At 42.5% G+C, this 13574-nt stretch overlaps 1 protein-coding gene across 1 annotated transcript; it reads left to right on the top strand.

Moving 5' to 3' along the window:
- The first annotated feature begins 212 nt into the window (after positions 1 to 212).
- On the top strand, positions 213 to 13100 carry LOC108238325 (protein crumbs homolog 1). Its single transcript, XM_017420328.3, has 8 exons — positions 213 to 352; positions 1649 to 2620; positions 6908 to 7458; positions 7558 to 7723; positions 8913 to 9822; positions 9921 to 9962; positions 10052 to 10174; positions 11994 to 13100. The coding sequence occupies exons 1-8, from the start codon at positions 304 to 306 to the stop codon at positions 12244 to 12246; spliced, it is 3066 nt and encodes a 1021-aa protein (XP_017275817.1). The 5' UTR covers positions 213 to 303; the 3' UTR covers positions 12247 to 13100.
- Positions 13101 to 13574: the final 474 nt, after the last annotated feature.

Raw genomic sequence — 13574 nt, forward strand, 5'->3', positions numbered from 1 at the left:
ACACGAGCCCGAAACACTGAAATCCTGTAGCTTCCACTTACATAACAGCACACCGGGGTTCTTGTGTGGGAACGCACTGGCTCAAATTAGCCTCCTAAATGCACCCCTCCCTTCTCCAACACATTTAAGGTGTAAGACTGTGTAAGTTCATTAGCTTAATCCTTTCTTCCAAACGTGAGAGAGCCGCGCAGCATTCGTGCCTAGGAAAGAAGATGGAGCTGCACAGAAGTATTCTCCTCTTGTCTTCAATCTAAAATGAAGATACTCCCAGATATCTATACTGTGGGGGGTTTGTAAAGGACGATGCTGAGATTAAAAGTGCATGTGTGGATGCTCGGGTTGCTTTACGCAGGTAACTTTTGGATTCACTGTGTGTAGTGATATTGATGAAAATGTACATTATTTTGTAGTAAAAATAGATGCTTCATTAGAAAAGTTTGGTTTTTCTTTCATCATTTACCTTCTTTTTTATTGTATTTATTTTCCTAAACATGTACTGTACAGCATTTTAAGATAAACAAAAGAAAATTGAAGAGTTTTTGAATGCAGCTACTGCCCAACATTCCAACATACATCAACTTTTTTTCTCTAAGACCCAATATCACTTTGGGATTTCCTTTTTGTGATAACCTAAGATGACAAAATGCCAACGTGTTGATGTAGATAAACTGTAGAAGAAGTGTAAAAAGAGCCGAGATAAAAAAAAAGATGTGGTAGTTCTGTTGCCGGTGGCTCATTAGGGTCACCATGGTAAACAAATACCTGTGCCTGTCACACCCTGAAGGTACTCTTAACAAGACAGGCAGACAGAAACATAATGTAGAAATGAAAGGCCTAGCTTTCCTTGAAGGAATGCATATCACCCGCCACCTTTTATGGGAAAGTTTCAGACTAAGATCTTCATGGCTAACTTCACGTAATATTGTGTTGAATGGTGATCAGCTACTGCCCCGTCAGATTTTAGCTAAATATTTGTAAAACTGACTGAGTTATAGCCATTTTTGTGTTTGGCTAATGTGGATTAGCTGTGTGTGTGTGTGGAGGGGGGGCATCTTGAATTAACTCTAAAACTTAGTTGTAGATGTACAGCATACACAACGATTAGTTTCTGAAAGTTTCATTAAATTTCATTCAGTTAGTTATGAGATATTTTGGTAACGGACGAATGAACACACACAGGCACTGGCAAAAACAATATTCCTCTAACTTAGTCATAATTAAGCCTCAGAAAAACGGTGTGAAAACTATAAGCTGTACTGAAAACAAATCCTGAACTATAAGATGCAGAAGTGTCTGTTTGTCACACGTGCGTTTTTATGCGTCTGTAGTGTTTTATGTTGGAGATATGACAGCATGACTTCCTGTTTTCAAGAGAAAACTCAGATCTCAGATACAATGGAAGTCAATGAGAGTTTTGGTGTGCGCACTCTGCACTTTTAGGCAGATTTGAGAACACTAAACTTGTGAACACTGTGAATTTGAGAACACTGGGTAAACAAATGAAATGGAAGAATATCTGCACAATAATACTATAGGCGCTTCAGTGCTGATGTGTTGGCGCCTTTAACTAATTTGTCTAGCTGTCTGTTTATTTTAACTTTTCTTTAAATACAGAGAGATCTGAACTGAACTGAATTTGTCCCTACAGGAGCGCTGAACAGTGAGGACATCAGTGGATGTGAACAGCAGCCATGCCAAAATGGTGGTGTGTGTGAAAGCCACGATGGAGGATTCCGATGCCTTTGTTCACAGCAGAGCCAAAACGGGCGCCTATACGGTGGGGACAACTGTACGACTCCACTTTCAGGCTGTGGCGAAAGCCAGTGTGAGAATGGAGGAGCGTGTTCTCCTTTGCTTGTAAATGATCAGCACACATATACGTGCATCTGCCTTCCAGGCTACACCGGGCCTAAGTGTCAGACTTCAAGCATCTTCTCATTTGAGTCCCGAGGTTACATGTTCGTTGAGACGCAGCAGCTAGACCCAGAAGCTCCACTTAATTTGACTTTCAGCTTCAGGACAGAGAGACCAACCGGCACGCTCTTTCAGCGCAGAGTGGACGACCTGCTCCTCAGCATCGAGCTGATGGACGGACGTCTCTGCCTCCTCAGCCGGAGAGGTCAAGGCTCCAGCACTGTGGTTCAGGAGCTGCCTGAGTATATGTCCAACAACAAGTGGCACACAGTGGAAGCATCGCTGGGCGGCGTGGTGAGTCTCATCAGGCTGCTGTGCATGGAGGGAAGCTGCGCCAGAGACTCCAGCATCGAAGTCGAGCTGCTTGACCGAGCCGCGGCTCTCCCCGAGCCGGGAGCGGTTCGTCAAAGCCTCTTCATCGGAGCAGTCGGGGGGAACTGGACTTTGGGCAGACTTGAGGAAGGAGTGAACACTCTGCCTGGATTTTTGGGCTGCTTCAGGGATGTGCTCGTTAACTCATATCTGGTGCTGCCTGTCGAAGTGCCAAAGGATTCCCGCACCCAGGTAAACATCACAGCGGGGTGCAGCGACAAAGACAAGTGTGAGGAAAGCCCTTGTCGGAACCGAGGGCGCTGTGTGAGCCAGGGATGGAGAAGCTACATCTGTGAGTGTCACAGACCGTATGAGGGACATGACTGTGCAGAGGGTAAGACATTTATCATTAAATCACATTAGATTTTTCAGAACAACCTACTCACAGCAATAGTTCATACCTTCTGAAGTGGGCTTTTGTCGAAAGGTTATGAACAATTAATATCTTACCTGTTATAGATAGCTCTTCAAATGACCTCAATTTGAAGAAATATAAATTTGTGCTGCGTCCCTTTTATTTTAAATGTCTGAAATAAAATCTGGGAATGATGTTTTGTTTATCAAGTTCCAGCTGGAACTTGGAAAACCAGCAGTATGTGCTATATGCTGTGCTCAGGAACCAAGCTAAATATTGCTAGCATTGTATGCACACACCGTAGCACATTTGGTAAAAGAGGTAACATATATGTGTGCAACTTGTTTCACAAGATACAAACTGGTAGAATTCATTGTGAAAAGTTCATTACTGCAGCAATAACCACTTTTCATACACAAGGTAGCCATATTGGATTTTGAGATTGGGGATGTTGAATAATTTTCTACTTTTCTAGACAGAAATTTGTGCGTGACGTTGTTGTTAATTCTTACAACTTTGAACTCAGAAGTCAGAACTCCCATGTTGTTTGAATACGCCATCATTTTGACTGACAAGCTAATGGCTAGTTCAAGCGGATCCAACACCAAAGTGGATAGCTGGTATCCTAAAACAACTTCAGCCGTTTTAAAAATGTCATAGGGTTTCGCTCTTTTATTAACCTTTACATTGCTGTTAATTTTGCATTGCACAATCTTAGTTAGGACTGCCCAAATTATTTCTATTAGCAAAACACCAAAATAATGAGAGAATGTTTTTATGACTCACAAGTTTACATCCATTTTCTTAGTATTTGGTAGCATTGCATTTAAACTGTCTGACTTGGGTCAAACGTTTTGGGTTTTTATTCCACAAACTTCTTACAATAATTTGCTGGAATTTTATACCAGAGTCAGGTTTGTAGGCTGCTTTGTTCACACACATTTTCAGCTCTGAGCACAAACTCTCTATGGGACTGAGATCAGGACTTTGTGATGGTCGCTCTGAAACACTGACTTTGTTGTCCTGAAGCCTGTTTGTAACTAATTCAACAGTCTGCTGAGGGACATTGTCCATTTGAAGACATGTTTGTGTCCAAGCTTTAACTTCCTGTCTGTCTTGAGATGTTGCTTCATTATTTCCACATAATGTTCTTTCCTCATGATGTCATCTATTTTGTGACGTGCACCAGTCCCTCCTGCAGTAAAACACCCCACACCATGATGCTGCCACCCCCGTACTTCACAGTTAGGATGGTGTCCTCAGGCTTACAAACTTCCTCTTTTTTCCTCCAAATGTAATGATGGTTAATAAGGTCAAACAGATCAGTTTTAGTTCCATCAGACCACAGGACATGTCTCCACAGATTAAGGTCTTTGTCCCTGTGTGCGTTTACAAACTGTAATCTGACTTTTTGATGTTACTTTTGGAGTCATGAGTTTCCTTTCAGCTCATGTTGGTTCAGGACTGGTTTCTCTGTGGATAATGACTCTCTGAGCAGCTTCAGCAGCAGCTTCACAAGCTCTTTACCTTCTGATGGCAGGACATTCCCATGGTGCTTCTACTTGTGGATCATTGTTTGAACAGATGAAGCTTCAGGCATCTGGAAGTTCTACCCAAAGATCAACCAGAGTTGTCCACAGTTCTCTTCCTGATATCTGGGCTGATTTCTGTAGATTTTCTCATGATGCCACACAAAGAAGCAGGAGGTTTGAGGTGTGCCTTAAAATACATCCACAGGTGTGGCTCCAATTAACTTAGATGTTGTCAACTAACCAATCAGAAGCTTCCAAAGCCATGACATCATCATCTGGAGTTTCCAAATTGTGCGTCGTAATTTGGGTGTTTGTAAAATTATGATTTTTTAAAAAGTAATAAGAAATTCTCTAAAAACCTCTCTCATTATTTAGGCATTTAACAAATAGAAATAAATTTGGAAATCCTAACTGACCTAAAACAAGAAAGGTTTAGTCTGATTTAATGTCAGACAGTGAGAAAAAAATGGTTCTGTGCCTTTTATACAATAAATGGAAACATCTGGTTTTAACTACCATGTAGTTACGTTCTCAAACATAAACTAGATAAAGGTACACCTGTAAACAGAATAAGTCAAGGCTGTTAAAGCTGCTACTGGTTAGGTCAAGTTCACTGCAGACGTCTCAATGTCTTTAAAGAGAGCTACAGCAGATTTTACAGGTTTAACGGTTCAGTAAAAATAGCACCAGGTCCTGTCAAACACAAATCAAATTAGAAACTATTTACCAACACCTGCACCGCAGATTTAAAAAACGTGAGTATCACCAGTTGACTGTGAAGTCTCTCAGCCAAATTAGGGAGTCTTAAAGGCTTGCACCAGGCTGAGGTGTTTCCTTCACTTAACAAGTTTAGCAGCTTCTTCTGTCAATGACTACAGTGTTCCTTGTCAATTTAAAGCCTGTCAACAAAATCTTTAGTGAAGTTATAAATAACCTGTAGTCCCTAACACTGATAACTACTGATAAACTTGTTGTTTTGCTTTGTTCAAGGTATAATCTGGGAGATTTGCACGTTGATGTTCTCGTGCATCTCGTTACTTAGCATGAAGACAAAAAGAGGGATGAAAATAAATTAACATTACTCATTATTATGCTCTTTTTATATGATACTAAAAATGAATACAGGGCAGTTTATATACGTAGACTGCTCAAAACTACTACTGCAGGACAGCAAGTGTTCGAACCTGGGTAAAGTTTTTGCCTTTGCAGTATCGTTCATTAGTTGTCTTCAGTTTTGCTAACATGCTTAATTTATTTTTTGGACAAAAACTAGACTTCCTGTCTTCAATGTCTTCAAGCAAAGCTAAGATAACATTCTATTTGCTACTGATTCTAATTAAAAAATCTGACTTGAGAGTTTTAGTCCATCCATTCATCTTCTCCCGCTTAGCCGTGGTCGGGTCGCAGAGGCAACAGGTCCAGGAGAGGAACCCATACATCCCTCTCCCCAGCGACACTCTCCAGCTCCTCCTGGGGGATCCCAAGGTGTTCCCAGGCCAGGGAGGATACATAATCCCTCAGCGAGTTCTGGGTCTGTCCTGACGTCTCTTCCCAGTAGGACATGCCCGAAAAACCTCCAAAGGGAGGCGACCTGGAGGTATCCTAATCAGATGCCTGAACCACAGTAACTGACTCCTTTCGATTTGAAGGAGCAGCGGCTCTACTTCGAGCTCCCCCAGGATGACGGAGCTCTGTTACCTTATCTCTAAGGCTGAGCCCGACCACCCTATGTAGGAAGCTCATTTCAGCCGCTTGCATCTGGGATCTTGTTCTTACTGTCATGATCCAAATCTGACCATAGGTGAGGGTTGGAATGTAGATGGACCAGTTAAGAGTTTTGCCTTTCGACTCAACTCTTTCTTCACCACGACCGATCAAAGCAACGCCCTCATTACTTAAGACGAGGCTCCGATCCCTCGATCCATCTCCCGCTCTACCCTACCATCACTCGTGAGCAAGAGTCCCAGATACTTGAACTCCTCCACATGAGGCAAAGACTCACCCCCAACCCAGAGGGAGCAGTCCACCCGTTTCCGGTTGAGAACCATGGCCTCAGACTTAGAGGAGCTGACTCTCATCCAATTTTCAAGGGTGCCAATGCATAAGCACTGAAGCACTCTTATTCACATTTGGCTGTTTTTCTGCATTTCCATAACAAATTTGGATTTGCTACTCTTCCGACATCCATCTCAATCAGGAATAGCGTGCTCTGACTTTTAGTAGCAGTTTAATGTAAAACATACCGTAACCAAAATTAGCACAAGACGGTTAAGAATTTCCATATCCAATGAGATTTTGTCAAAACCAGTGAGAAAGGAAAACTTCACAAAGGAAACATTATTTGAAGTATAAATGGGTCACAAAAAGTTTACATTTTAAGTGACGTGTTTTTTTATTTTTAACATCATATCAATTTTTTCTGTATGATTTTTAAAGATTTTTTTAACAGAATGTTCAACTCAGTAGGATGATGTCACAATAACTTTTGTGCTGTCTAAAATTTCCAAAACTTTTGCAAAAAAAAAACAAAACTTCTCATTCCCACAAACTTTACACATCTTATAGAGTTTATGCTTCAAAACAGATTTTTACAAACAGAAGTCCAAGTGGGAATTTCGGGTAGGAGCTGAATTAACACGGTTCTAAACTTTTTCAGAAACCTTCTAGTTTTAACATGTTATTTCATCATTTTTTTTCAGTTGATCATAGATTTTTCTCTTCTCTACCCTCACAGAGTATATCACTGCCAGGTTTGGAAACAAAGACCTCGAGAGCTATGCTGTACTCTCATTAGACAATGACCTCGGAGACCCTGTGACTATCTCCATGTTCATTCGCACCAGACAGTCCAGTGGTCTGCTCCTCATCCTGGCCAACAGCACCAGCCAGTACCTCCGCCTATGGCTGGAGGTGGGCAAGGTTAAAGTTCAGGTCAACAACTTTGAGACTCTTGTTGGTCAGACTGTGGTCAGTGATGGCCATTTCCATTTAATTACTGTGAAGCTGGAAGGAACGACAGCCAGTTTGTTACAGTCAGCTCAAAGCCTGGGTCTAATGACCATCAGGCGTGTCCAAACCCATCCTGGAGATGTGGTTTTTGTTGGGGGGCTACCAGATTCAAGGGCCTCTGCTTCATTTGGTGGCTACTTTAAAGGATGTGTCCAGGATCTGAGGATTAATAGCAAACGACTGCAGTTTTATCCTATTGCAACCCCAGTGGAGTCTCACAACCTGGTGAAACTCGTAAATGTTACAGAAGGTTGCAGCAGTGATAACGCCTGTGCGGTAAGTTTAAACATTATAGTCATGTTGATAACTTTGTCTAATTTTTTTTTTTTAAATAACCCCGACTGCACAGTCTAATTCCCGTTTTCTCACTCTCAGGTCAACCCTTGTCTAAATGGGGGGCAGTGTTATTCCATGTGGGACGATTTCATCTGCAGCTGCCCCCCCAACACTGCAGGGCGACGGTGTGAAGAGGTGAAATGGTGTGAGCTGTCTCCCTGCCCTGCCACGGCCGTTTGCCTGCCCCTCTCTCAAGGATTTGAGTGTAGGTATCCTCAGTGAAGAAGAACGTGTATTATTTCAGTTGTAGTAAAACACTGTCTAAAAATACATGTACAGAGTTCTTGGGATTTTCTAAAAACAGAATGCCCTGTACACCCTGAGTTTTTATTTCTTGAACTGAATGATGGCAGACATTAATTACAGTGTGGCTAATTACAGTAGGGAACAGAGTTGAGACAGGGATCCTTCACAGGATTCCTCTAAGACGCTGTAATCCCCGGTCAGATTACGTCTAGTAGCACATGCCTGTGGTAGTTTATGACGACAAGTATTCCTGGAGAGGTCACAGGTTTATGAGGAGTAAAAGAGGGGAGCTGTTGTACCAGTAGTACAAATTTACAAGTTTGTACCACTGGTTTTTAAGCTTGTGCTGAAATGTTTCAAACAGATTGAGTACCTGACATGATCAAGCAAATCCACCAGTCTACTTGAACACCTAACTCTAACCTAAAAGCCAAATGCAATTCTTTGAGCAAACCCAGTTAGCTAAGGGAGACACACCAAGGCATGATCATCCTCAACTGGGCCTTCTTTAGGTGTTTCAGCCATCTAGTGGTGATGGCTGAAACACCCAATGAACCCGAGGTCTGTTACTGAGCATGTGTTCCAATATTTAGCCCTAGGGTCTACGTTAAGATGTGATGGTTCCATGCACCTGCTGAGACCAGAACCACATACACTGCGACCTTGGCTCTTCTTCTGCCCAACAACTGAATGCAAATTTGAGACAACTTGAATCAAATTGATTGCACTTTAAAGATTTCACTGGTGCTTTTTAAGTGTGTGCTAGCACATTGGTTCATCGTCGTCCAGTAGTTTTCACTTGGGTTGTCCAAATATTCTGTATTGCTGTTTTGTTTCAAGTAGTTTCTGTTTGTAGCCAAAAGTGTTTTGTTTGAACTACTCATCTTTTTGGGTATCAATCAATTAGTGATGGTTATTTATTCTGCTACTTAACTTGTGAATAGTTAATATGAAAATTTCTTTAGAGTACCCCTAGTGGTACTTGTACTACAGCTTGAGAACCATGGTACTAGCCGGAAATACAAAGAATGTTCAGTTACAGGAAATTAAAGTTAATTACCACAAGCTATAAAGTTTATGAAGAACAGCCATGTTGTTTGAAACTCAAATAACTTTCGCTGACAGTTTCTTCTATTTCTCTACTTTAGGTTTGTCTAACGTGACATTTCGGCTTGAGAGCAGTGTTCTGCAGTACCGCAGCAATAGAAAGATTGAGCACAGCCTCGCCGGTGTCTCCCTCAGCTTCCGCACCAGACAGTCAGCAGCCACTTTGCTTCATGCGCAAAAAGAGACCGACTACCTGACCGTCTCCCTGCTGAACTCTCATTTGGTCATGGAGCTCAGAGCTGGAGCTGGGATGGATTCTCCCAAAGTGACAGCTCAGAGCCTCGGTCCGCTCAGTAATGGCGAGTGGCATACTGTGGAGATCGGCAGAGAGACTCGAGCATCCAGGTGGATCATTGATGTAGACGGAGGCAAAGAGAACATAAGCGTTTCCGAAACAGCTGTGGAGGACTTTAACTTCGTCAGAGATGGAGCAGACATTTTCCTGGGAGGCCTAAGTCAAGAATCTGGGGTGGACCTGTCTGGTTGTCTGGGCCGAGTGGAGATTGGGGGTCTTCTTTTACCATTCTACCTGGACACAGAGCTGAACCTCCCGAGACCACAGGAGGAGCAGTTTGTTAGGATAAATGGCAACGCTGCCCTGCGGTATGGCTGCTGGGGAGCCAGTGTATGTACGCCCAACCCATGCCAGAACGAGGGGACCTGCGAGGACCTGTTTGACCTGCATCAATGCAAGTGTTCTCCTGAGTGGACGGGGTCACTGTGTCAAGAACCAACAGACTCCTGCGACTCTAGCCCCTGTGTCCACGGCAGCTGCATCAACCTGCCCGAGGGGTTTAGGTGCGAGTGCGAGCCGGGCTTCACCGGCGAACAGTGCGAGGTACAAGTGGATTTGTGCGAAAACAGCAGCTGCAGTTATGGTGCCACGTGCCTTAAAAGTGTCCAGAGCTACACGTGTCTCTGCCCTCGGAACGTGACGGGCCATTACTGCGAGTGAGGTTTAACTCTGATACGCAAGATACCACACACCGAGAAACAAAACAACACGTTTAAAAACAAGTTGTACTGATTTACTAATTTGTCTCTTACAGTGAGAAAATTCCTGAAATCCCTTGGTACATAGAGACCGATCCGTGAGTGCTTTTACATATAAAATAAACCCGCTTCTACAAACCTAGCGAACTAATAGGAGGGAACTGATGCTGTTGTTTTGTCTGTCTAGACTCCCTCAGTTGCCTGTGTCTTCATGCAAGGGCACAAGATGGAACTACAGCTGCTTTAACGGAGGAAACTGCTCTGAAGCAGACAACACGTGTTACTGCCTGCCTGGCTTCACGGGACAATGGTAAGGCCTGCACCGTGACATTTACTGCTTCCTGCTACACTGAAAGCAAAAAACCAAGGACTGCTCATGAACATGCTGTAGAGCGAACATCATGGCAGTGTATTTCTGCTGACCCCAAGTGACCAAAAAAAAAAAATTTAAAAATCACTTATCGCAAGTTTACAGACACAAGACATAAATTTATGACTGTCTGGCTAATCTTGAGTTGGTTCCCACTTTCCCCATAAGAAAATGCTCAGACCCATTCAGATATAAACTTAACTAACACTCAGAAGATCTGCTGTAGTATTTTGTATCAACTTATTAGTAGCAGATTCTTTAGGTCCCTGGAAGTTTATGACCTGATACCTCAGTGTCTCCCCTAGCAAGGTTGTTTTTCTTTTGTTTTTTGTCTCTTCTTCTGGGAGGGTTAATGTCTGTATAAAAGAGAAAACAATTTAGCATCTGGTATTTGTCCCTTTTTTCTGTTGTACTGAATCCATACCAAACAGTGACCCTCATACCAAGGTTTGTACCGATCCATAACTTAGGCGTACCTTTACATTCCTGATATTGATTGACAAGGTTCTTTGATGAATGGCTTATTATTAAGCTTTAACCAGCAATACTTAAGGTCACAAGCAACTATTTTTATGGATTGGAAATTGAAAAGTTTGAGGAAACACTGAAATAAAAAATGTAAAGACCCTTGAGTGAACATCTCAGTCTTTTGATTCGTTCCATAGACAATTCTGAACCATTTTTTCTGGTGCGTCAGGATGCATTATCATAATAAAAGAGTCTGCTACCAGTAGCTAGCCCGGATCTCCCATAAGGGCAACCTGAGCACGTGCCCAGGTGTGCTTGATGCAAAGGAGGGGCCCTCAGTAATGAGTGAAAAAATATATATGTTGTATGCTCAACGTAAGACTGTGTAAATAATTGAATTTGCAGTTTCGATTTTGAGTTTTGCTCCAAACAATCATAAAAACAGGATAATCGACAAACAATTATTATTTAAAAATATTCCGCTTTATGAGCGCGCACTTATCTGCAGCTCCATCCCGCCGCTGCGGTAAAAACGTTTAAAACAAAACAGTCCATGTCTAATTGATACGTGCGATTTGGGAAAACAACTTTCTTGTAAGGTTTTGTCGGAATATAATGGCCGAGACCGCATGAGGAAATATGTGGGGAAGGGAAGGGATAGCTGTGAAAGCACATTCTGATGTAAAAATGATAAAACTACAGATGTTTAGGTAAAATGTTTTCAGCACACCGTGATAGCCTCAAATGGGGTAGACAACCCTGGTCCTGGAGGGCCATTATCCTGAATGTTTACTAGTTTCTCTGCTCCAACACACCTGATTCAGTGGTTAAATCACCTCTTCATGCTCTGCAGAAGCCTGTTAATCACCCTTTGATTCAAATCAAGTGTGTTAGAGCAGAGAAACAAGTAAAACATGCAGGATGGTGGCACTCGAGGACCAGGGTTGCCCACCCCTGCTCTATCTTTAATAACCCTAAGCCTAACCCAGAGGTCCCCAGTCCTGGTCCTGGAGGGCTGCTGTCCTGCATGTTTTAGATGTTTCTCTGCTTTGACACACCTAATTTGAATGACTGAGTGATTAACAGGCTTCTGCAGAACTTGAAGACCTGCTAAAGAGCAGGGAAACATCTAAAACATGCAGGATAGAGGCCCTCCAGGACCAGGGTTGCCTACCCCTGTTATACACCTACAAAGCAATGCAGCACCTTTTTGTCACCCAAATTGTTTGCCTCCCACACAGACTTCTTTGACTAATCATTCTGTATTTTGTTAAAATCCATTTCCTTTCAGGTGTGAGAAGGACGTGGACGAATGCGCCTCGGAGCCGTGTATGAACGGGGGCTTCTGCATCAACTACGTCAACAGTTTCGAATGCGTGTGTGACATGAATTACTCGGGGATATACTGTCAAATGGATGTCAGCGACTTCTACATGTACCTCTTCTTGGGCCTGTGGCAGAACCTCTTCCAGCTCGTGTCCTATCTCGTCATTCGCCTCGACGACGAGCCAGAAATTGAGTGGGGGTTCCAGGTCAATGATTAGAGGAGAGGGGTACACCGGGGTAACCTTTGTGAGGAGCTGCATCTTTAAGATGCATCGTTGAGTTTGTTTTGTTTATTTTGTCAGAAATATACCCACATAAAAACCTCCTCATGGTTTCTACTGAACTTAGATCTGTGCAGGTTATTTTTCTGATCTCAGCTCTACAAAAACTTGTTTACACAAGGAGCTGTGGGAAGAATGAACATTTGTCTGTAGAGATATATTATATGTAGTCTAGTCAGTAATTATTATAAATGCTCATTGTACAGAAACATGAAGTATGTCACCATATTTGATGCAGTCAGTCTGAGGACTGTTTGTGCCTTAAACATCCACTTATTATCTGATGTGCTGCTTCCTTTACCAGTCGAGTTTAGGGAGACGTTCACATCCAGTCATGATCTAGGATTATTACTGAAACCTCAATCTAAAACTAGAAGAATAAATATTTAAATACAAGGGGTGGCAAATGTGTTCACCCCCTTTGGTTTTCGTTCCATTTTCCTGCCTTATAACCTGAAATTAATTGGATTTTAAATCTGATCAACAATAATAATACAATGCTTCTGATTAATAAAGTTAAACGGGGAAAATACTTCTTTTAAATGGTTCTAAAAATGTATACAAAACTAAAACGAGGTGCATGTCTAAGTATTCACCCACATTGCTGTAAAGCGCCAACCATTACCATCAGGAGCCACATAATTTGTTCAATAATTTCCAACAAGTAAGGTCTACCAAGCAAAAGACAGCATGAAGACCAAGGAAATCTCCACATAGGTCAGAGACAAGGTGTGGAGATGAACAGATCAGAGGGTTATATAAAAAAAAAACAACGCTGAACATCCCACAGACCTTTATTAAACCCATTATTAGAAAATGGAAATATTATGTTATCACAGCAAACCTGCCAACAGAAGGCCATCCACCAAAACTCGTGAACCAGATAAAGAGGGCTTTAATCAGAGAAGCAACCAAGTCACGTCTCTGCAGAAAGTCTGAAGATGGGAGGATCTGTCCGTAGGTCCATTATATTCTGCACAGAGCTGGGCTTCAGGGAAGAGTGGACAGGAAAAAGACCTTTCTTACAAAATAAATATAAAGCAAACCGTTTGAAATTTGCCAAAAGGCCTATTGGAGACTGCCCAAACATGTGGAAGAAGGCGCTGTGGTCAGATGAGACTAAAACTGAACTTTCTGGCGTCGAGGAAAGCACCACGTCTGGTACAAGCCTGACACCTCACACTGAAAAACACCATCCCCACAGTGAAGCATGGTGGTGGCAGCATCATGCCATGGGGGTGTTTTTCATCAGCAAAGACTGGGAA

The sequence above is a fragment of the Kryptolebias marmoratus genome, linkage group LG20, assembly GCF_001649575.2.
Source record: "Kryptolebias marmoratus isolate JLee-2015 linkage group LG20, ASM164957v2, whole genome shotgun sequence".
Taxonomy (NCBI): domain Eukaryota; kingdom Metazoa; phylum Chordata; class Actinopteri; order Cyprinodontiformes; family Rivulidae; genus Kryptolebias; species Kryptolebias marmoratus.